General features: G+C 40.7%; 2 protein-coding genes across 10 annotated transcripts in view; one reads left to right on the top strand and one right to left on the bottom strand.

Moving 5' to 3' along the window:
* Nucleotides 1–491: 491 nt before the first annotated feature.
* LOC109915144 (actin-related protein 6-like) lies at nt 492–8,805 on the bottom strand. 2 transcript variants are annotated; one of them, XM_048610425.1, is made up of 7 exons: nt 8,692–8,805; nt 8,103–8,220; nt 6,473–6,541; nt 4,928–5,051; nt 4,676–4,811; nt 3,819–3,875; nt 492–1,915 (listed from the first exon to the last, which is right to left on the bottom strand). In XM_048610425.1, exons 1-7 carry the CDS (start codon nt 8,757–8,759, stop codon nt 1,795–1,797), a joined length of 693 nt encoding a protein of 230 aa, XP_048466382.1. In that variant the 5' UTR covers nt 8,760–8,805; the 3' UTR covers nt 492–1,794. The 2 variants fall into 2 exon arrangements, with proteins under 2 accessions (XP_048466382.1, XP_048466383.1); XM_048610426.1 differs by lacking the exon at nt 492–1,915 and adding an exon at nt 2,053–2,937.
* Nucleotides 8,806–18,670: 9,865 nt separating this feature from the next.
* The window catches only part of LOC109919034 (T-complex protein 11-like protein 2), a 40,789-nt gene continuing 33,991 nt past the window's right edge, over nt 18,671–25,468 (top strand). Inside the window, exons 1-3 of one of the 8 annotated variants that reach the window (XM_048610226.1) lie at nt 18,671–18,822; nt 22,288–22,351; nt 23,869–24,035. In XM_048610226.1, the coding sequence (XP_048466183.1) occupies nt 23,876–24,035 (160 nt within the window). In that variant the 5' untranslated portion in view covers nt 18,671–18,822; nt 22,288–22,351; nt 23,869–23,875. Of the gene's footprint in view, nt 18,823–18,986; nt 19,309–19,371; nt 21,018–22,287; nt 22,352–23,851; nt 24,036–25,468 lie in introns of those variants that run through there. The other 7 variants (XM_048610229.1, XM_048610230.1, XM_048610228.1 and 4 more) reach the window with 7 other exon arrangements.

The raw sequence follows: 25,468 nt of genomic DNA on the forward strand, positions 1-25,468 counted from the left end.
CTAGGGAGATCGCAGAAAATGGCTAAAGTGAGACCGTTTAGAGAGCAGTTGCAGATATGATGGCCTAAATGGCCTTCTGCTGTGCTATAACAATTAAAGAGTCAAAATTATAAAGCATGGAAACAGTACCTTCAGTCCAATTCATCTGTGTCAACCAAACATTTCAATCTGACCTAGTCTAATTTGCCAGCATTTGGTCCATATCCCTTTAAACTCTTCCTTTCATGTACAGTACTGTTACGAGGTTGGGTAGAGTAATTGTGAGTTGGAAGGGAGGAAGCTAAAATGTGTGGTTCCTTTAAGAGATTTGTGCTTTATCTGTACCTAGAAATTTAAAAAAAAAACTGTACGTCTGCAAGCAACAGCTGAAGTTGCCAGTACAGACAGCCTCAAAAAGTGAAACAAGTGTATCAAAAAAAGCCTTACAGGCAGCAGGCAAAACAGCAGTCTTGTTTTGATATTGTGACAACAAGTTTAAATTTGGCCAATTAATTTAAAACCAAACTGAGCGATTCAAAGCCAATTGAATTTAAAGCTGAGGTGTTGACAACCTGAAACCAATCATACTACAAGAATGTGATTACGTCATTACAGGTATACAAGACGAGGGCATTTGGAAAAATCGGAGAGAGCCAACTGTCATCGGAAAGACATAACTGCCACCTGCCAGAGTTACCATCATTAAGCTCTCAGAGAAAGCCCACCTAATTAATCAAAAGTACCACAGTATTTTATGCTTAAAGTCCTCATTGAAGAAATTATAGGGATAAAACTTCCCTGACAGCAGAATTAACAGAAGAAAGGCGTTTGTGAAGAAACTGGAAAAGACAGAATATTCCAGAAGACAGCATTCCAGCAGAACTTAGACCAGATAGCAATTAGTTAGTAGTCTGGGGCGGGAGGAGGTGAATTGTCGGTTTGTTAGTAATTTTGTTAATTTGTTCATTGTTGGGTTAAATAAATATTGTTTCTTGTTACTTTCTTTCTTTTAACCACTCTTTTAATAGATTATGAGGAGAAAGGCGAGCTTCTCCAAGTGTTTAGGGGGTAATTATTAGAGGGGAACCCCTGCTCCTTTCATTATAGATCAGGGTTTGTGTTTTAGTTTAATTATCAGAGGGGTTTGAACAATCCCCATTGTAACAGTACCATCCAGTTGCATTTTCAATACTGTAATTTTACCCACTTCCACTGGCAGTTCATTCCTCACACGCACAACCCTCTGCATGAAAAAGTTACCCCTCAGGTGTTTTTTTAAACCATTCCCCTCTCACCTTAAATCTATGCCCTCTAGTTTTGGACTCCACATGATTCTTCATAGGCCATTCCTCAGATTCAAGGATGACTTGCTTCCACTCTACCGCAACGAGGACTTCTGAGATGTTTAATACATCCAATGTCAGATCTGCAGACTTTGCCTTATATGGGGGAGGTTTGGTTGATCACAAGTCAAGGACTTCCACAGGTCAGCAGGGAAGTCGGATCGTTTCCAGGATGCATCGAGAACATCCCTGCAGCGTTCCTGCTATTTTCCTGGAGGGTTTCCTGCTATAACAGAGTTCTGACTCTGGTATCAAGCATATGAATGTCATGTCTTGACAGCATTAATGGTTTTGATTTATTGGCACTTCAATTCTGCGTATTTGTTGGCTTAGGAGAGGATACTATTAGACCACCTTATTTGGATCTTTCAAAGGTACCACTGATGTGTGTAGGAAGGCAAATTCACAATTGCCTAGTAAACCATGACCTTAGTTTCATGTTTAAGAGCCTGATGTTCAAATACATTTTTCCTCAGTTGGCTGGAGGCTGAGTTGGCCAATTGGAGGTGGCAACAAATTTTGTTATGTCGGGTTGCCTTCTTTGAGAGAGGTCTCTCAAGGGAACTTCCTCTTGACAAAGGCAGGCTTCATCCCTTAATCAAAACATAAAAACCACTTTATGTGGCCATTAGCACACAGCTTTTTATGGGAGTTTGCTGTGTGCAAATTGATTGCTGCATTTCCTAAATTACAACAGTAATTATACTGTAAAAATACTTCATTGGCTTTAAAACACTGACATAACTGGTGGTAATGAAAAACACTATGTAATGCAAGTTGTTCTTTCTTTAATTATTTGTATATTTTTCTTCTTTACGTGATATCTCCTGCAATACTATGCTCCTGAAGCAGAACATTTTGGTTTTGTTCGTGACATGACCAATAACAATATTGCTCCAGTAGTGGCTGTCAAAAATTACATTTTTGAGCATGATTTATTGGAAATTTATGCAAAGGTACTTTTGTAAATATTTAAATACATTTTAGAATATTGAGCACAATTCCTTATGTTTAGAATCGATTTTAAAAAAAAACAGATTCCAATTTGTTGTTCATCCATCAAAATGCTTAACACAGCATGGACCACATTTTGAATCAAGTGTTTAAAAAAACCATTTGCCAAACATGGAACTTGGCATCAAAAAGTCCAAGTTTTCTAAAATAAGAAAATTATTTCATAACTAACAGAAGAGTTTTGTGTTTCATCCAAAAATCGTATCCTGGGATTTTCTTTTTAAGTTTTGATTTAATATGTCAGTTTGGAGGTGTTCAGAGCTTACCAAGAACATGACTTGACACGTTTAAAGAACATCCAGCACTGCAGTTAATCACAACTCGTTTGGAAAACTACATAACTTCTTTGCCTTTCTGGACAACCTGCACAAGCTAAGCTCCCAACTGCAGCCAGATCATGCATCACAAATCATTCAAGGTAAACTCTTCTCAAAATGAAAACTCAACCCAGATCACTCCTATTGATCACTTCCCAACAGCCGACTTTAGCAATGAACTAGTGAAAACTGTCTCTCGCACTGTTGGCTATTGATGAGTAATGGCATATTGAATCATCCTCTTAAATCATCAGGTTTTACTTCAGTTGCAAGTTAGAGGAGACCTAATGAAGCATTCAGAAAAAAAAAGAGAGTACATTTCAATGAATGGCCAAAGTGCACACAGAGAAGCATTCATGTGAAAAAGCAATTGGGCAATTTACAGGCATGCTAGGTTGGTACACGAGGGAGAAAGTAATCAAAGGATATGCCTATAGGATCAGTGGAAGAGAAACGGAAAAGGCCCTCTCCATGGAATATTAATACTAGTCAAAACTGCCTGCTTCTGTGTTTCAGACTCTTTGGAATAAAGCACCTTAAAAACTGAAACCAAGCTGTGGCTTAGAAAGAGGACCAGGCATGATTAAACTAAGTAACTATGCCACGAATAGGATCAGTGCATCAAGTTTCACACCACCATAAGGGAGGCTATTTGTAAACCAAAGGTGTGCAAAATTCAACTTGCCGCCTTTCTAATTCAATGGATGGCGGAACGTTTTACACAATCAGTTTAATTACTTTTTGAATCACAACATACTTGACATTTTCAATTACTTATACTCATTATTATCCTATTTAAGATTAGCACAAATCTTCCAACAGTCTGACACATTAAGTCTCTATTCAGCTAGCCATAATAAACCTTTCACAACTTAGCTTGGTATGCTCTGAATAACTGAAAAGTAATTTTCCCTTTAAAACATCTGTATTCCTCAAAAACAAACCAAGGCAGACTTCTGTAAATATGGTTAGCAAATTAGTACAATATTTTGGAGATTAATAAGTTTCATATGCTATTTAAGTAAAATATTTTGATAGCATTAGTTTTTGCAGGTATTTTGAAAGGAACCAATCCTCCACAAAAAAAATCAGAGAACACCCACTTCAATACACACTCACTCACTACAACTCTTTTCAAAGCTAGTAATAACTGTGAAAGCCATACCTGTAGGATATTATTTCCTTGAGATGGTTAGAAAGTAGTTTCCCTCCTACATTAATCCTAAGGAGAAAAGAATACAACTAAATTATTTTGGGCTTTCCTTAGGCAGTAATATATCCAACACATCCACATTCAGTCACTCCACTACTAATGCTCAGCAGCAGCAATGTGTACAATCTGCAAGACACATTGCAGAAATTCACCTAATATTCAAACGGATAATGTTGGAATTCAACTAACCAAAAGCAGGTATCCTACCAACGTACAGCACTAGCAATTCCTCGTCCAATTCAGCAATATGGTGCTACAGCTTGCCAGGTGGACTACAGACATCAAAGAATTCCCAGCCACAATTGACAAAGGTTAATGGCATCACAAAGCAAGAATTTATCGCAGTAGTAGCCAATGAAAATGCAAATACTCTCTTGCAATGCATTTATATATTTAGCAGAAATAGCACCAGCAATGACAATGCTAAAATTTTCCCCTCCTACACCTTTACTGACCCTTCAAGTTCCATCAATAAGGCAGAATGGTAGGTCAGTCACAAATATGTTCTGATTCTTTGAGTGACGTGCTGGATTATAGTCTGCATTAATGATGGCTTTAGTTTCAATCTCTCAGTAGCAAGAAAATAATTTTGAAGTCAGCACAATCCCAGAGTACTCACTCACCTCTCTCTTCTCACTCCTGAGAAGATATACAATAGTTACTAGCTAAACTTCTGTGCATTTTGTTAAATACCTGAGAAACCAATTAATATAGATACAAAATATTTCATATTGCATAATAAGTTTCAAAGTGTTGATTTTACCGAAGTGAACATGATTTAAAGTTTTAACGACGTCATTCAGATTTACCTGCAAATACCTTCATTCATCTTTTTTCCTTTACAGTAAGGAACAATATGTGTGAAAGAGTAACCGGTATCCACCACAAGACAGCAGAGTTCAGATTTATTTTCTTCAAAATACTTGTAAGCACTGAGTGACCCAGCTGAAAAACACATTCAAAATATTGAAATCATATTACTAGTTTTAAAATTGTATCAAGTAATCTATTACTGAGACTAATTGACCCTGTTAGAAAAAATATCAAGTATAAATGGTCACCATTTGTTCTGTAAACTGCTTGAAACTGGTATTCTTCAAATAAGATTTCATTCATTGATTCTTGAATGGAGTTAAAATTGAAATACGGCTCAGTGATGATTATATTGGTTTCAGGAAAGTCCACCTGCAAAGACATTTTAAGATATTTAATTACAGTCTGACAAATCTCTATTGGCTGTTCAAATCACGTGAAGAACAGTCTCTGACATTAGCTCTGATCTACACATTTGGAAACCTGTCAAGCATGGGAGGGAAAAATACTATTGTAACACAATGGCTGTTACAGTGACCACTAATGCAGTCATCTTTAGTACGTCTCTTGATGTCAAGTGTGCAACAGAAGAACTAGGCACCTATACATGGATACAGCTGTGGAAAACAGTTTTACATGTTTGGTTCTCTATTATGAAACTATTGTAGTGCTGTATCCATATAACTAGATATTCAAAGAGATATATAACGAGCTTCAAAAAGAAATCTCAAGATCGCACCCCACCTCTCACTTCACCAATATTTATAATCTACATTTATGTATTCCCCTTCATAACTGCATGATATCAATTACTTACTTTTGAAGTTTAGTCACTTCAGATCGAAGTAAATGTCTGTATTGTTCTTAAAGTACAATAATAGTTGGACTGTGCTTCAAGAACAGACGGATGCATGGTGTGTTAAGGGATGAATAAAATAACAGCAATATTAAAATTACTTTGCTCAGCAAAAAAGTCTGCAGGAAAAATACAAACATTCAGGGACTTTGGAGAGGAGAAATGAGATCTAGTGGCAACTTGCATGAGGTGTTCTGAGAGGCAGGGTGGTGACTGCAGATGAGGACAAGAAGACAATACTTGAGAAGAATACAGTGTACAATATCAGTGTGTCGCACATCATCCTCCCTCATTGTTAATAGTTTCCCTGCAACATCTTATAATTACTTTTCATTGGTTCAAATCATCCCTTTCCTACTACTCCTATCTTGCTGAGTTCCTACAGCTTTACAACCCTGCAAGAATTTTGCATTTCTCTAACATTGGTCTCTTGCACATCCTTCATTCATTTCGCCCACCACTGATAGTCATATCATGAGCCATAACTGTCGAGCTCTCTCTGTTTAAATCTATCTGCCTTTCCACCTTTACAACCTCCTTTAAAGCTACCACTGCCCAAGTTTTAAGTCCCTAAATATTAATAGTTCTTTTGGGTTGGTGACAAGTTTTGCCTGACTCAGGCTCCTGTGAAACACCTTGGGAAATTTTCCTAGATTAAAGGCAGGTTATTGTTGCTCTTGCAGGGCCATACGTTTGATGTGTTGTTGGATCTGAAGGAACACAAAGACTCTTGTGCTTGACAGAATAACAACTAGTTATTAGATAAGACAACTGAACTCAAGAATGTGGTCAAGCAAGGGACTTTTACATTTGAAAAATGGAATCTGAGATCCACCAGGGCACTCACTGGTATTGACTGTCACTTGGAAGACAGTGTTGAAGAATCAGAAGTTAGGTTCACAAAGTAAGAATCACCACAATCTGACCGAGCACCTACCTTGTACATTTCTTTGCCAAACAGGTGATCCCATACTTGCCTCTGTACATCCCAGTTGACCAAGTAGCCCTTAAAAAGAGAAATCATAGGATAGTATAATGTAAACTGTGCATGCAGTGATTTAAAAAAAAAACAGCATTTCTGAACACTGAAATCAGAAGTTGCCTTTTCATACCTAAAAACTTTTCACACAATCCAATATGGTCACTAATATAGTTGAGGTTGTAATTTTATCCAGATCAAAGACAGAAAAAAGAAAGTGAGGTAAATAAACAGTGATAAAACATATAATCATAAAACAGTGACAGCCGAAAGGAAGGCCTCTGGCTTATTAAGAACATGCCAACTCTCTGCAGGAACAACTTTACTAATCACACTTTTCTTCTCTTCGCACATAAATCATAGAATGCCTACAGTGCAGATAGAGGCCATTCAGCCCATCAAGTCTGTTGTCAAAATAGCATAGCACTCACGACCCAGTGAATCCCTGTAAACCCATATTACCTTGACTAATCCAACTCGCCTGCACATCCCTGGACACTAAGGATAATTCAGCATGGCCAATCAACCTACCCTGCAAAGCTTTAGACCGTGGGAGGAAACTGGGGCACCCGGAGGAAATCCATACTGACATGAGGAGAAGGTGCAAACTCCACACAGACAGTCCCAAGAAGGATGGGAGGAGGTTTGATGGCATATGAATTGATTGGGATGAAGGGATTCTTCCTATGTGCATATTCAATATGATAAATAAGAAAGTCAACAACAGCGGTTTTCATTAAATTCATTATTTTCATGAAATTCATCATTTCAGTAAATTGAATTTTCATTAATTCAGGTTCAGTCTGCCTGAAAGAAGGGCCTTGGTACATTGTCTGCCAATGCTTCAACCTGACCAGTTTTCTTGGCAGTTTATTTCAGTGGTGGTTTCCAATTCCCATCCAGTCTCAGGGCCCAGGGCAAGAAGTAAGGTCCCAAGTTGACCTAAGCCAGAGCAGGAATTAAACCTGCAATCTGTTGGCACATATTCACCATCTAGGTCCCATTTTTGATGCAGCATTAGGCATTTGGAAATTAAAATGTAAAAGTTTCAGACTGTTGTAAGTGTACCTTGCCTTTCAGGGGGCTCACATTTAAGGATTCCATGTGCTGTGTGTATACAATATTATGACTCGGCCTGCTAATTAATCTGTTGTGTTTCCAAGTTGCAGACAGAAAATTTGGTTTGCTGCAACGTCTGCTTTTTAACTAATGCTGTTTTCTTGTTTTAAATATACTAACCCACAGAATCAATCAATCCCTGATGACAGACTATATATTAGACTGTTATCACTACCTTGGCAAACTGAAATTTACATGCCTAAATTCTGAAGTTGCATTACCACACTCCACAACATCCAGACGAATGTACTCTGCCCAGTTACTAGTGCTAGATCTCTGTCTGAGTCCACTAAAACTGTACAACACTGGAGAAGGGAACTCACTCACTGCAGTTCCAGTAGGTCCCTCCTCCCTTTCCCAGGTTCATCCTCATTCAGTCACAGAGGTACACAAAGCTGCAGCAACTTGACTGCAAACTTACACATTAACAATCCCGCCTCAGGGCAGTATAATCAGGTCAGGCACCCACCTTCTGGAAGGGGAGAATGTAATACAGGCCAGAGGGATCCTTGATCTCATCGATCTGGTTGGAGGTGAAGGTTTTGAGACGAGCAGTCCTGGACCGGAACTGGCAGTTGGGCAAAACACTACAGAAGAAGAAGGGAGAAGAGATCAGAGTAGTTTGGGCCTTTCAGCAGAGGGGAGTCCTGGAGTTGGGGTCTCTGTTCCCTCCCCACCTTCGCTCACTCCGACCCTGACCTTCAATGTCACCCACGCTCTCAATCTCAAATCCTCCACCACCAACATCATCATCATCATCATCCCCCACCTTCAGAGTGTACCTCACCCCACCCACCTTCACTGTCACCCTTACCTCATCCTCAATCTCTCTCTCATCCTCAACCCTTCCCTTCCCTTCCCCCCCCCCCCACCCCCTCCCCCTCCCCACCCTCACCCTCACCCTCACCCTCACATCACTATCATCCCCACTCTCACCCCCAGCCCCACCAGCATCTTCACTCCCGACTCTCATCCCCATCCTCAATCTCAATCTCTCACCCTCATACCCCGGGTCATGAGGGACCATACGCTCACGCTCACCCCTACCCATCCCCCACCTCACTCGCTTGTCACTGAAGCCAATCTTCGCTGTACTTGCACCATTATCCAGCACCAAGGTCTCCATTACCGCCCCTCCGCTCAACCAAACACCGCCGTCTCACCGTCCAACCAATCACAGCCAGCCCTATCCGCCCAATCACCGTCATCTTCCCCAGCCCAACTAATCAACAAGCGTTCCTGTCCATCCAATCACCGACGCCTTTCCCAGTACAACCAATCACAGACATTAGAGTGGGTATACTCCTGGGCAGGCTTTCCAGTGTAACCAATCACAGTTGCTGGAGTCTGTCCAATCACGATCACTCTTTCCCATTACATCCAATCACTGTCGCTTCTTCGCCCAACCAATCAGCGCTGCCCTTGTGCCCACCCAATCAGCGCCACTTTAGCATTGCCCATTGTTCCGGAGCCTGGGAGCGGATGGAGTTCGGGTTTGGAGTCCAGGTGACAGTCTGAGCATAGATCATTCGGTTCATCTAATCCATGCTGCTTCTGAGCTCCCTCCCACATTTATATAAATCGGACATGAAAGCCTTTCATTCACTTTCCTCTTATTGGTTTAGTTAGCTTCCCCTTAAATGTGTCTATCATATTCTTCCTTAAGGCGAGGTGACCAGACGCCCTGGTTTTGCTGTGACTGTCCCAATTAAATGTCCCTATGCCCTTACCGCTTTCCTGAAAACAGTTCAAATATTCAGCTTTCTGATTCATTCAAGTTTAAATTCTCTGTGATCTTGCATTGGACAACCCTGCGGATGTTGGTAGGCATTGTGGATTAGGGATGGCGATGACGAGACAACGAAGTAAACCTTGTCCAGGAGATGTTTCTCTTCCAGTGCTTTCTGAATTACCTCATTGCTTTCATTAAACTAAACTTGATGATTACAAAAGGGAGGCACAAAGACCTTTGACCGCATGACGCAGGAGTAGAAGTAGTCCATTCAGTTCATTGAGTCTGCTCTGCTATTCAATGACATCATGGCTGATGACTCTAAACTCTAATTTGGTGCCTTTTCCTTATAAGCTTTGATTCTCTGACCCTCTGTCTCAGTCTTGGTGTCGTATGATTTTACACCTTCTTCACCCTTGCCCAATTCCTGCATCTCCACATCATATCTCAGTCTTGAATATGGCTAACAATTCAGCCTCAGCAGCACTGTACAATATAGAATTCCACAGATTCCCTACCCTCTGAGAGAAGAAATTCCCTCTCATATTCTAAAATGTGCAGCCCTTTGTTCTGAGATTATGCTGTCTGTGCACAGGTGACTCCCAAGTTTTTCTGAGAAAGATTAATTGGTGGTATAGTGGACATTGAAGAAAGTTATCTAAGATTACAAAGAGATCTTGACCAATTGGGTCAATGGGCTGAGGAGTGGCAGTTGGAGTTTAATTTGGATAAATGTGAGGTATTGCATTTTGGTAAATCAAACAAGGGCAATTATTCAATTAAAAGTAGGGCCTTGGGTAGTATTATAGAACAGAGAGACCTAGGGGTTCAGGTACATAATTCTTTGATGTTTGTGTCACATGTAGAGAGGGTGGTTATGAAGGTGTTTAGCATGCTTGCCTTCATTGCTCAGACCTTTGAGTTTAGGAGTTGGGACACTATTTTGAGGTTGTACAGGACATAGGTGAGGCCTGTTCTGAAGTGTCCAGTTCTGGTTGCCCTGTTATAGGAAAGATGTTAGTAAGCTGGAGAGGGTTCAGAAAAGATTTACCAGAATGTTGCCAGGAATGGAGAGTTTGAGTTATAAGGATAGGCTGGGACTTTTTTCACTGGAGCATAGGAGGTTGAGAGGTGACCTTATAGTGGTTTATAAAATCATGATGCGTATAGATAAGGTTAATGGCAGGTGTTTTTTCCTTAGGGTGGGGGATTTCAAGAGTAGGGGGCATATTTTAAAGTTAGAGGAGAAAGACTTAAAAAAGACGTGAGGGGCAATTTCTTTACACAGAGAATGGTTCGTGTGTGGAAGGAAATTCCAGAGGAAGTGGTGGATGCAGGTACAGTTACAATGTTTAAAAGATGTTTGGATAAGAACAAGAAATGTTTTCACAGATATGAGCCAAGTGCAAGCAGGCAGGACTAGATTAGTTTGAGATTATGGTCAGCATAGATGAGTTGGACTGAAGGGTGTGTTTTCATGCTTTATGACTATTATTGTCTGTTTGAACATTGAGACTGTTCTGGGTCTTCATACCCTGGGATGTCTAAGGGGATAGATCTTGATGTTTAACTTTGAAATGATAATACAGTGGTCAGTCCAACAGTCAGCATCACACACATGGCTTTCATTCCAAGCACATCCTACCTCTCCCTCTATCTAGATATAACGTAGTACACTATATGTATAGAATGGGAGTGTATCCAAGGGGAGGCTGAAAACTGTGTAGTTGGTTAAGAGCTCATGCTCATTGCACAGCTTCAGCAAGAGCAAATCATTATAATTACCATCATTTGCTTTCCAAAGATCCCTTCTCATGTCCAGTGATCTGCACCAAGTCTTGCATTAAAATCTCTGGAAATGATTAGCTTATCTGACTTTGGCATAGTAAGAATCCAGGAGTGGAGGTCACCCGTTAACTTCATTAGTGTTTGTCATGGTGATAGCATATACACTAATGAGAGCTGCGAGCTTGTTGCTGTTCCGTGGGGAGTTTAAACATCATCAGATGATTATTACACCACTGGGAAAGTAATTCAATTTACTGATGGGATGGTTCATCAGCCTACGTCAGCTTTACACTGTACTTTTTTTTCTGTGACTGCAAATGAATGTGAGACGATATGTAACCTCCTCCGACTTCCTTGAAGTGACCGTTCTCAGGGTGATGAGCCTCACTGAAGGCCACCATCTGGACTTTGCACCGAGGCGGCTCTCTACTGGCTAGCAGCTCTTCTCTCAGGTCTGCTGACTCTGGCATTGTCTGTCGTGATGTGAATGATCAATGTCCCTTTTACTTTCATTTTATGATTGGCTTATATCAGTGTTGATGGGATCCCTGCCAGCTGTGGACTGCTAACTAATAATGTGAAGTGGAAAGGGTTTAGCGCATCTCTGCTCTCCCATCCTCATTTTCGGGGAGTTGCATTCCTAAAAATAGTTGTTCAGTCACTTAGTGGGTTGCAGAATTCCACTTCTGCTTCTTTGCAGTGTAAAAAACATTTTAGCCTGAGGCACTTCTGTGCAAAGTCTTGGTTGCAGCTCCCAGTGAATCCATATCTGCTGCTAAATTGCCCACCTATCATGACAGGATACAGGACAAGTGGATGATGGATGACAAATGATGAACATAACTTGTGTATGAATTAGGTTATAGTGAGGGAGAGTGTTCATGTTTGAAAGTTTACTTCCTTTTGAGTAGGGCAATTTTTTGGTATAACTTGGTATTTCAAGGTTAGTGGAGGAAATTCCCTGATCATCCCCCATTACCCAAATGTGCCTGTGTGATGGACATATAGAAGGCTGAAATATAAAGAACATGTTTGTAAGCTCTGAACTTTTCTAATTTGAATTTAACCTCAAATACTGTAGAAGTTAATCATTAATTTTAATGAAGGGTTTCTATTGTAGATTTTTTTTAAACCAGCCTCAGAGATGGGATTACAGTTGTGGACCAGGTTAGATTGAAACCAGGTCTCCAGCCCAGAGGTAGGAATGCTACAACTGTGCCATAAGAACGTACATTATATAGTGTATAGTGAGTATTGTGAGTGTATAGTTCAGACTGGATATATTCCTGTAAGTACTCCTCCCATTTTAAATCCATGTTTATATAGCACTAATTTGGAAACACATTAGGCAATGGTGAGACTGTAATCCTTTGCTTCTGACATGAAGTGTGGGTTTCACTAGTAATGCAGAGTAGCATAGAGAACAGTGTAGTAACAATATATATTAGTTTACCACTGACAAAACCACTTGTCGTACTTATACAGGCTGTTAAAGTGCTGTAATTTCCTGTTTTGAACTCTGGTGTGTTTTTATTTCTACTGCTAGATGAAAATAATGAAACATGAATATATTTTGCAGCTAGGTTTCTTCATAATCTGGAATGCAATTGAAAGAATTCTATTGAAATTGTTGTCTTTATTGCTTCGTTGCCTTTCAGATTATTGCATAGATTCAACATTATAGAACTTCATGTTGCTTTCCGTTATCCTCGATCAGCATGTGACTGTATTTATGTCAATGGAAGGAGGAACTATCTCGGCTTACAACTAAAACACCTTTAGTCAGGGTTCACGCAATGCCGGCAGCACTGCCAATGCTTTAAAGATTTATTTTTCTATGGGACATGGGTTTTATTGCTGACAAGCATTTGTTGCCTGTCCCTAATTACCCGAGAGAAGGTCCTGGTGAGCTGTCTTCTTGCTCCATTACAGTCCATGTGGTGTTGTGTCCTCTCAGTACTATGAGGGAGGGAGTTCCAGGATTTTGACCCAGCAACACTGCGTGGATGGTGATATAGTTCCAATACAAGTTGGTGTGTGGCTCAAAGGGGAAGTTGCATGTAGTGGTGTTCCCTGCTGCCTTTGTCCTTTTAGTTGCTAAATGTTGCATGTCTAGAAGATGCTGTCGAAAGACCTTGCTGCAGACTATTAACTAGAATGTATTAATGATTGAACCAGGAACACTGAAAGTTCTAGAATTGAAATGTATAAAGTTTCACAACACAGCAACACATAGTGTAAGACATTATAAGTGTCGAAATTATTAACCTAACAATTCTCCTTTATGTTGAAGTAGCAGCTGGAGAATGAGAGTATTTTCCCATTTGAAGGTACAAACTGAGTTGATTAGTGGTCAGTAAATTTAAGGAGCCAGGTTTCTGATCCGAAAACCGTTTTACCGAAACTGATGAAATAAAAATACACATTTACCTTTAGAGGAGTTCTCCATCAAACCTCACAGACAAGGAACCTGCCCAGCTGACCAATGTAGTCCAGGAACCCATGCTGCCAACATTGTTGTGAATCAGCATCGAAACCACACGTATTTTTTGTGACAGTTCCTGTTGTATTTCCAAGTTTTAAAGATCCTGAAGCCATAACTACTGAGAGAATATTTATTTATATGACCATATTTATATGGCTCGTCCAGTTCAGTTACTGCTCATTGGTAACCATCAGGATGTTAATAGCTTGGAGATAACACCATAAGCTAATGAAGGTAGCTTGACCCCTGGGTTGTTGACATCAGGGTGAGGTGGTAAGAATCATAGAATCCCTACAGCGTGGAAACAGGTCTTTTGGCCCAACAAGTCCACACCGAACATCACAGCATCCCACCCAGACCCATCCCCCTATAACCCACCTAATTAATGTTGGTTTGGGGAAGGGGGGAAATTGAGAGATGTTGGGCGGGTCCAGATCAGCAGAAGGGAGAAGTGACAGCTGGTTATGGTGATCGGGAGGGAAAGTGGTTGGTGTGTGGGATCTTAGGTCAGGTTGGCTGTTGCATGCGCAAGGAGACAGTTGGTGAAAAATAGACCATCACTACTGGTAGATCATATCTGGTAGATTTGCTTCCACCATCCTTTTTCCTAGTAGGGATCTATAGGTCCTGCAGGATGCCTTGTTGGCCTTCATGTTGAGAATAGGAACAAAAATGTCTTGCTGCAATTATACAGGGCATTGGTGAGGGCACAGCTGGAATACTGTGTGCAGTTTTGCTGCTCCTTATCTGATGAAGGATGTTCTTTCTATAGAGGGAATGCAGCAAAGGTTTACCAAATTGATACGTGGTTGGCAGGACAGATTTATAAGGAGAGATTAAGTTGGTTAGGATTGTATTCACTGGAGTTTAGAAAAATGAGGGGGGATCTCATAGAAACTTATAAAATTCTAACTGAATAGGCAGTTTAGATGTAGGAAGGCTGTTCCTGATGGTAGGGGGAGTTTAGAAGTAGGGGACCTGCAAATTAGAGTTAATACATCTATTTCCCACATCTAAATCATTAATGTTGAGAGAGCATTGCTGAATATTTGTAGATAATACAAACCACTGTCGCTGTGCATTGGTGATGAAGTTATTCAATGGAGTGCCAATCAAGTGGGAGGTTTTATCCTGGAAGTTGTCAAGATTCTAGAATGTTGTTGGAGCTGCGCTCATTCAGGCAAGTGGGAAGTATTCCATTCCTCTCATGACTTGTGCCTTATAGATGGTGGCAGACTTTGGTGAGTCAGGAGGGGTATTACTCACTGAAGATTTCCAAGCCTCACACCTGCTGTTGTAGCCACTGTATTTATGCGGTTAGTCCAGTTCAATTTTTGGTCATTGGCAACCATCAAGATGTTGATAGCTGTGGGATTCAGTGATGGTAATACCATTGAATTTCAAGAGAGAGATGGTTAGATTCTCTCAGAGATGGTCCTTGGCAGTCACTTTTGCATTATGAATAATACTTGCCTGTTTGGGTTCTGCAAGAGTCATTCAGCTCCTGACCTTGTTACAGCTTTTGTCCAAACATAGACAAAAGAGCTGAACTCCCTAGATGAGGTAAGAATGACAGTCCTTAACATCAAGGTCACAGTTGCCTGAGTGTGTCATCAAGAAGCTCTGCGAAAACTGGAGTCAATGGGAATCAGGGGGAAAGCTCTCTAGCACAAAGGAAGGTGGTTGTGGTTCTTGGAGGCCAGTCTCAGTGCCAGGATATTGATGTGAGAATTCCTTAGGGCAATGTCCTAGGTCCAACTATCTTCAGATGATTCAAGTCGGGCAAGCAACTCACCTCCTGTCTGCCCGATACCTGTCAGCAGCTTAATGGAATACTCTCCACTTGACTTAGTAGATGCAGCTCCAACTCAAGAACCTTGACACCACCTAGGACATAGCAGCCCACTTGATAGGCACTGTTACCATCAACATTCTCTCTGTCTTTGCCATCAATATGTCATGCCAACATTATGCACAATCTACAAATTCCACTGAAGTAACAAGGCTCATTTGACATCATCTTCTTAACTTGTGAATTCTACCATAAATAAGCACAATAGCAAGAGATACATGGGAACAACCCCACCTGCAAAATCCCCTACAAGCAACACATTATTCTGTTTTGGAACTAAATCTCCATTCCTTCACTGTTGTTGGGTCAAAATCAGGAATACCCTTCCTAACAGCATAGTGGGTGTACTTAGCCTACATGGACAACTGCAGTTCAAAAAGGCAGCTCTAATGAACAATTATAGATGGGTAATAAATGCTGGTCAGCCAGAAAAGCCCATACCCCATGAACAAATAAAAATAAGCTAATGGATAGATTATACATAACTGAAAGCATGTTGATATGCCTACAAGGGCCATGAAACAAAGCTGGCTCCAGTACTTTTAGAAGAACTATACGCATTACTATCAGCTTAGCACCACCAGAGATACAGTAACATTCCTCCAGCTGTGAGGGACAAGTAAATAAAACAAAATACCTCTGTTGAGCGAACAGTGTGTAAGCTTCTATTGTTAGTAATACAGCCCATGTAATGTATAACTTTTGAATCTCAATATCACAAAAGGGTGGGGTGAAGTAGACATCTTTGCCAAATAAACTTTTGAATTAATTTAACATGAATTTGTCAAAATATAACATGAGTCTTCTGGAAGTTTATGTCCACTGAGCATCGACAAAACCCAGAATGTTACTTTCCTATATGCATGGTGCAATTTGTACAGTTCCACTCATAGTTTGTGTTTTGTTAGAATTCAATGTGCATTTCTTGACCAAGTGTGAATAAAAATTATTGAAAGTACTCCGTGGGTCAGCCAGCATCTGTTGAGAGAAACAGATTTAATATTTTGAGTCCATGACCTTTATCAGAACTGAGAAGAAATGGAAAGTTTCAAAGCCAGTAGAAGTGGGAGAGGAGGCTGGAAGAATAAAAACTAGGGTTTGTGTTAGGGATGGGAGATTAACAAACAAAAGATTTTGTGTTCAAAATCTAAAGAAAATGATAATGGGCATTATAAATAGAGAAAGGTCATGTTCAGGTTAGGAGATTAAGTATGAATGGCTATATAGTAACCATCTGAATATAATATATCAGTATAAATAATGAAACAAACCAGCAAAATAAAGCACAAGGAACAAGTTGGAGGCAGAGCTCGTGTTCTAATGTTATTGAACTCAGTATTGAGACCAGAATACTGAGAAATGACAGATGAAAGCTGAGATGTTTTTCTCTGAGTTAGTATTGTGCTTCTTTGGAAAGTCGTATTTGGCCATGGACAGAAAGATCAGACTTGAAGCAACATGAAGAATTGAACTAACAAATGACAGGAAATCCAGGTCATGCTCGCAGATTGAAGAGGTGTTCTGCAATGCGGTCACAAGTCTACATTCAGTCTTCCCAGTGTAGAGCACAGGACATCTTGAACAGCACTTTCAATGTGTTACATTAGATAAATTACAAGGCAATCATTGTTTCGCATTTTATTTATTCATGTGGAATGTGGGTGTCACTGCCTGGGCCAGCATTTATTCCTCATTGTTAGTTGCCTTGAGAAGGTGGAGAGCTGCAGGCAACTTGGAAGGGAGGAAGTAGAAAGATAAGTGTTACATCTTCTGCTGTTACATAGAAAGGTGCCAGGATTTGGGACTAAAGGGAATCTTTCACTGGGAGTGGAAGGATCCACTGGTCAAGATCCCCATAGACATCAATAATATAGGTAGAACTTGGAAAGAGGTTCTGATGAGTGTGAACAGCGAGGGACTAAATTAAAAGCAGGACCTCAAAGGCAATAGTATTTTGGGGGAAAGAGGGTCACAGAAAGCAGCAAACTATAGATCTAAGAGCCTTAACATCAATTGTAGGGAAGGTGCTTGATCCATTGTGAACAATGTCCAAGGAGAACACTTAGAAAATCACAGTGATCAGGCAGAGAGAATCTTTGTGAAAGGGGAAATCATGTTTTACCAATCTATTAAAGTGTTTTTCCTGAAGTAATGTCAATGGTAAATGGAGGGAAACCAGTGCATGTTCTCTACTTGGATTTGTAAAAGGCATTTGATAAGGTGCTACATCAAGGGTAGCTAAACAAAATAAGAGCACGTGGTATAGGTGTAGCATATTAGCTTTGATTAGCTAACAGGAGCAGAGAGTAGGATTAAGTGAGGTTATGTGTTGGCAAACTGTAATGAGTGAAGTGCCTCAGGGACCATTGCTGAGTCCTCAACTAAAGATAAAGTTGCTGTAGTTCTACTGACCATACAGCTGCTCTCTCATTAGAGAGAGATAGAAAAAGAGGGAGAGAGAGAGAGAGAGAAACACCTGGTGGTGGTTTAAGCTGACGGTCACCACATCTCAGATGAGTGGAGAGGTTGAGAAGGAGAGTCCTTCTCGGTAACCATAACTGGTGTGTGATTTGAACCCACACTGTTGGCATCACTCTGCATTGTAAACCATCCATTCAGGCAACTGAGCTGACCAACCCCCTATGTACAATATAAATCAATAATTTGAATGAGGGGATAGAATGTGTAAGATCTATATTTCCAATGTCTTCAAAATATGTGGGAAAGTAAGTTGTCAACGGAGAGGTCCACAAAAGGATATAGGCAGGCTAAGTGAGCAAAGAATTTAGCAGACGGACTATAACATGGGAAAATGCGAACTACACGGGGAAGGACGTGTTGGAGGGTGACTGAGGAGTGGGGATGATAGTGTCATGGGAGGGGAGTAGTCCTCACGAAAGGGCAGAGAATGGAGGGGATGTGGTCAGTGGCATTGTGAGGGAGCTGGCCAACAGGGCAGAGACTGGGGTACCTGTCAGTCCCAGTTCTATGACCTGTTGCTGTGTGACTGATGGATGGACTGAGGGAGGCCAGCTCAGCGCGTGGGAGGGGGGGGGGGGCGAGGGTGTGTAGCGTTTGTCTGTTCCCATGGAGACGGGGGCTGGCGGCCGTCACGTGCCCCCTTCTCTCCTAGCAACAATGTAACGTCTTCGGCGGCACGTCACATCCGTCAACAAACAGGCCGGGGCTGCAGCTTTGGGAGGAGAGGACTGGCTTTGGGGTGGGAGGGGGGGGAAATAACCTCCGTGGGGGCAAGGAGCAGCCGCTGCCGCTGCCGCCCACATCGTACAGAGAGGGCGTGGGGGTGCTGCTGAAAACCTCTCCACGCCAGGGTAAGGGGGCATGGGGGGCGGGGGGCAAAGCTTCACCAGCAGAGCGGACCCAGGGGGTGGGGGTGACCGATAGTCTGTCACTTGGAGGAGAAGGGTGTGTATCAGGGCAGGAGCAGCAACCCCCCCCCGCCTTTTGCTTGCAATGTCTACCCCCTACACCAGCCACCCACCTCCCCCCCGATCTCGATGACCCCACGGAGTGGCCCTTTAAATCCGAGCCCTCTCATCCCCGGCGTTCCCGTAAACACGGGTGACAGCCGGAGCCCAGTATACTCCGCTCAGTTTCCCCGAGGAGGGGGCGGGCTAAAGCTGGCACTGCACCATCCCAGCTGTTGCCGCTGACACCGCGAGTGTCGGGCTCCCCCTCCCCCGGCAGGCTGCTGTGTGTAGCGAGTTCAAGAAACTTGTTTTCCTAACCAACTTGTTCCGAGATGTTATGATGCAGCTCTGGTTGGGGAATTGAACCCGTGATCCCCTTGCTCAGAGGTAGGGGCACTACCACTGGCCTCCCAAGTGCAGTGGGAGGAGGCTGGCAGTGCTGCTGATGTGTATGTTTTTCCGGCTTGTTATGGTCTCTTTCTCTATCCGATCACATGAGTGCCTGCATGACGTGGAAAGAGGAGCTTTAAAAACCAGCTTCAGCTCCCCATGTACGGCTGTGTTATTGCACCGAGTGCAGGAAGAGAGAGAAAGGGCATTGCATCCCTTCACTGACCTTTCCCAGTCCTCCGGCTGCTCCAAGATTTTCGACTACAGTCCCGGTTTGCTTCAGCTTTTGCAGAGTTTGTGTTTACACAAATACTTGGACCGAGATGCAGCTTTCTAAATTTAATTTTTTTTTGAGTATTCAATACCCCAAAGGTCATGCTTGAGTGGGTGAAAGCAGTTTATCTAGTGGTTGAAAGAATTGCTGCGTTATATTGTGCTAAGTGCATATTTCTTCCAAAAACTGTTACTTTTACTTTTTACTTGAAACCAGGGTTTGGAGGTGATCGTATATGTTGTTATTAGTCGAGTTTCAGTGAAATTTAGAGATGGACATGTTCTCTATTGAATGTGTTTTTCAGGTTGAACATGGGAGAAAGAGGGGTCGGGCGGTGGGGATCGGACGGGAGGATAAAAACGGAACTCAGTTCCTATCTTTAAGTCAGTCATTATGTCTTTAGGAATTTATAACAATTACAAAACCATCCTGTTTACTATAAAATGTCTTGTAATTACACAATTCTGCCAGTGGTGGTACCGTAGCTCTTACTAGGGGGAAGGTCAAATTATAGAATGACATTTCTTCCGCAGTTAAATATGTAAATATAGGCATCAATAATGGAGACAGTTCCGTACTGATGTAAGATTGGTAATTTTAATGGCCTAGTTTATTTATGTAGCATTTATTCTGTACCATTAAGTCAACTGGAGGGAGTAATACTGTAAACAAACACGACTCAGTTTTACAGTTAAAACGATTAGAGATGAGATGCACAGTGAAAAGACTGGCATACACCAATTATAATGGGATATTACATGGGGGGGCATGTTTGGCATGTTGTTTTACTGTAGTTTAAGCATGCTCAGAAACATTTGACCACTGGCCTGATATTCCCACTGGAATAGTAAACTGTTATTCTTTTTTTTAAATGTGTTGATCTTTTATAATCACCTGCATGTAAAGTCTGCTATCCAAAATTGTTGACTTTGCTTAATTGAGATGTGAGATGAACTGTTTCTCAGTAACCTTCTAAAATAAATGGTGAGAATCAGTGGTTGGCCCATACGACCTGAAAGATTCCAAATTCGATTTCCTGATTTCAGCGTTACTTCCTATAACTCCGTTCATTGGGGCAGCTGTAAAGATCAAACCGTTACCGTTCATTCCCATGAGTTAGCCATTGAAAGATTGACAGGGTCCTGATTTATGTTCGTAAACCCTATTTGGAAATGTACAGATCTCCCGTGGACATAGCTACAATACCTCCATGGTTGCATTTATGGGCACAATCTGATTTGCTCTAATGTTTCCATGGTGAAATAGTGAGCTGACACTAAATTTCACGCATGACTCATGTTTGTGAATGATACCGCAGTACAGTACTTGAAATTGGGGGATATTTAATGTTGACAACGCCAAACAACAGGAAATGTACACGCTCTTAGTTATGAGCTGGTCTTGGAAACAGACTGAAGGGAGGCAACACAAGGTAGATGCTGCTGTTTAAGTTGTTTTTGCACAAGTCAAAATTTGCATGATTTATGAACTAAAAACTGTAATTTATATACCAGCATTTACAATCTGTTTGTCCCAAAGTAATTGACAGCATTTCAAAAGTGTGTAAATTACCTGTAATGTCAGAAATGCTACAACCATGGTGCGCACAGTAAGCTGCCTCATTCACAAATATGCTATTAACTGGACAATCATTTTTTTCAGTATTGTTTGAGAAATAAATACTAGTCAGGACATCAGGAATAACTTCCCTTGCTATTCCTTTAAATAATATCTTGGGATCTGTTATGCCCAACTGAGAGGGCAGATGGGGCTTCACTTTTTCATTGTTGGATCTAAAACTCCATCAGTGTGCAGTGGAAGGTCTGACCTGTATATTTATGCTTAGGTCCTGGAGTGTCACTTGAACCCACTAACCTCCGACTCCGAGATGAGAAGGCTACCAACTTGTGCTCAGCTGCTACAGTTTAATTTAACTGGCAACTTTATTCAATCATGAATTACGCTGCACACAAATGCAATGCAGTTATGATCCTTTTGATCACTTTTCATGTTTTCAAGAGACTCTCAAAATCTGCCCACAATTTTGACTTGTCTTGCCACACAATTAGTTCCATCATTTCTCCAGTTCGCACTAATATCATGCTGCTTGTAGTTATTGTCTCCTTTGTATGAATTTTTATAAAATAAATTGCATTAAAGACTGTCAGAGAAGTATCACTGATTTGAGTCCTTGGATGAAAGGGTTGCTTTATGAGGAAATGTTGAGCAGGTCGGGCCTATATCTATTGGACATTTTTAGAAGAATGAAAAGTGATCTTATCAAAACACATATGACGGTGGGGGGGGGGGGAAGACTGACAGGGTAGGTGCTGAAAGGATGTTTCGGTGCATAGGGAAATCTAGGACTAAGTGGCCTAATTTCAGAATAAGGGGTCACCCATTTAAAGAGGCATTTCCTCTGGTTGTAGTATTTTGGAATTCACTACGTGACAGCTGTGGCTACATCTTAAATTAGTACATTTAAGACAGAGGGATTCTTGAGTGAAAGGGGAGACCAGGATAATTGGAAACAAAGAGGAAAATGGATTTGAGGCCAAGATTGGATCAACTGTGATTTTATTGATGGGCTGTATGTCCACTTGCAATTCCAATGTTTTGTGTTCTTGTATTCATATATTAAAATATGATTTCTTTTCATTTAAAAGCTTAGTATTTTGATGAATTTTACATTTATTTTTAAGGTGGACTTCAATTCAGGCTCTTAGCTTTACAACAGTATTGCATATCAGTTACTAAACTTGAAAGGTAAGCAATATTTTCATTCTGGAACAAAAATGAATAAGAGACTAGTATTAGCAGTAATAACTTATTTATTTTTGCATTGGGTGTAGCATCCATCATTGAACAGATAAACCATAGAACAGTTTCAGCACAAAAGGAAGCTATTCAGTCTGTTGAACCAATGCCAGCTTTTTTGCAATTCTGCTAACCCTCACCTGAGTTCTCTTCCTGTAGCTCTGCATTGTTTTATTTTAGGTTCTTATCCAGTTTCCTCTTGAAAGCCACAATTAAATTTGTCTTTGCCACACACATGCAGTGCATTCCAAACCTAGCCGCTTGCTGCCTTTAAAAAATCTTGTCACAGTTGGTTCTTTTGTGTACTTTTCAAAAAGAAAAGGTTTTAAGTGATTGGCAGGTCCTTGGATCTGGGCCAAAGTTGTAATGAAGAATATGGATAGTGACAAATCCATGCTTTCACCTGTTCACCATGTGCTTTCCTATTAAATGTGTTTTGGATCTCCCTTCAGTTCTGACATTGGTCCCATTTGTAATCGTCTAAACTGAGACAAACAACAGCTGCCATAGGCCTATTGTGGAGGGGAAAAATGCAGTGATGCTCGAATCATACTGTTAATAAGCCTTTATTATTCCCTTCTAATATGTGTATCTAAGAAGCAAACACGCAAGTATCAATAAAGTTCTGACTGTTGTATACTGGAATGAAATGGGAGGGGAGTGCATGGCTGAAATATAGGCTGAAACTATCAAATGGCAGGAGTGAGAATACCTTCACTGCTGCAGTCGCATTGTCACCAAGTTTTTTTTTCTTCTAAATTATCAGATTGTAGCTTCTAAAATTAAAATTAGCTAGGACTGCTATTCAAAGATGAGGAAAAATTGAAAGTCATGGGATGGGGTAGGGGAGGGAGCAACGGATCACATGTATGTGCAGTGCTGTAAATAAAAATTAATAGATGGGGAGATAAGGTTTATTTTCTATTTGTTCCTGGTATGAGTCACTAGCACACTAGCAGTTATAACTGTCATTAACTGACCCAAACACTGTATTGGTGGATTGCTACAGTTCCTGTAATGTTGCACTAAGAAATGTTTTGTTTTCTGCCCTACCTTGGAAAGTCAATTTATTTTTTAAAATTTTGTTTTATCAAGAAAAGTATAATTTATTTGCCCTTCTTTGACCTGGTAGGATTGATCAGACTTCTGCTATATTTCACACTTATTGCTTGTACACTAGTCAAGTCTATTCACACTTTAATTAGTTTAGATTTTAAAAGTCTACTAACTCTGTTGTATTGGGTAAGGGATTGCTAATATTTTAACTGAGGACCAAATAACACTTAGCATTTTTGTTTATCCTACCACTCTATTGTTAAGTTCATCTGTATTATTTCAAATGCTTATCATTTCTTCCAAGTTAATTTACAAAATCCCAATTAAAAGTGTTAAAGATGAATCCAAATCACCAATGAACAGTATTTTTTAAATAACAAATTTCTATGTTAGCTCTTTTTTTTTTGCAGTGAGGAGATGCCTTTCAGTAATGAGAAACATTCCTTGAATGATGAATCATTGAACAGTGACACTGACTCTTGTGAGCGGTCAGATAGTGTCAATTCTTCCAGTGATTATGAATACGCTCGACAAAGTTTCAGTAGTGATTCTTCTAGCAAACCCAGCTCTCCAGCCTGTACGTCTTTGAGCCCAGCATTTTAAAGAATTTGCAAAATGTATTCTGTGATGGTTTGGTTAAATGCAAAATTGTGTTAATTTACCGTGCAAGAAGCACCTAATGTTTGCCTTCAGTAATAAGTAGTTGGTGTCCATTTACCAAGTTTTTATTTAAATATACAAGGCTAAACAGGTCAGGACTTGGCTCACTGCAGTTTAGAAAAATGTGAGGTGATTTATTTGGAAAAATAAAGGATGCTTAAGGGGCTTCACAAGGTAAATGCTAAGAGGATGTTTCCCCTCATGGGAGAGTCTAGGACCAGAGGACATAGTCTCAGAATAAAGGGGTACCAATTTAAGACTGAGATAAAGAGGAGTTTCCTCTGAGGGTTGAGAGACTTTGAAACTCCTTATCACAGAGAGCTGTAGGGGCAGAATCCTTGTGTATATTTAAAGCTGAGATAGATTGATTTCCTCTACTGATCAAGTATCTAGGGTTACTGGAAAAAGGCAGGAAAGCGGTTGGGAGGAATGTCAGATCAGCAATGATTCTACTGAATGGTGCAGCAGACTTGAGGTGTTGGCCACCTACTCCTGTTCTTCTTTCTTACGGACTATAGTCTTTTAGTATAAGATTAAGACAGTGTATCCACATGAGTGCAAAAGAACCCAGGATGGATTGCATGTTTGTACATTCTAGCCATTGGGCTACACCATTTGCATCAATTAGTCTATATATTTTAAACGGTGGTGAAGTCTGAAGAATTTCTTCTCCAAAATGCCAACCAGTGTCATAAGAATTCATGTGGATTAAGGAAACAGTGAGATTGCTAAAGGTAACCTTTATCTGTTACCTTCTGCAATTCTCACCACTTACTTATCCCAGTATAGGCAGCTAAACCAAGAAGCTGAATGCAAAAGCAAAATACCGCTGATGCTGAAAATCAGATTGACAACAGAAAATGCTGGAAGTACTCGGTACATCAAACAGCACCTATGGCAAGAGGAACACGTGAACAATGAAAGGCCATTGACCTGAAACATTTAACTCTGTTTTTCCCTCCACAGGTGCTTCCTGACATGTTGAGCATTTTCTGTTTCTTATTTCAAGGTTATAAATGTTTGCCACTGAACAGTATTCAGATTTCAATGACCAATATTACTGGCTGAAGGCCATTGTTATGAAATTCTCATACTAAAGATAACCCAGTATTTCTGAGTCTGTCTAAAGTGATTTAATTCCCTCTTGACCCTTAAAGGGGAGGTCCATTTTAAAAAAAAATTCTATCAATCTTTTACAGATGTTATTACACATCTCTAGAGCAGTGGACCTTGAACCTGGGGTTTCCTGGTCCAGAAGTAGGGACACAATCACTGGACCATAAGATCCCTGTGATGGTAGTTACTTTACAGCAGTGCATTTTGAAAGACCTCATGCATGTGGTTAATGTC

The sequence above is a fragment of the Rhincodon typus genome, chromosome 22 (genome assembly GCF_021869965.1).
Source record: "Rhincodon typus isolate 14 chromosome 22, sRhiTyp1.1, whole genome shotgun sequence".
NCBI classification, from domain to species: domain Eukaryota; kingdom Metazoa; phylum Chordata; class Chondrichthyes; order Orectolobiformes; family Rhincodontidae; genus Rhincodon; species Rhincodon typus.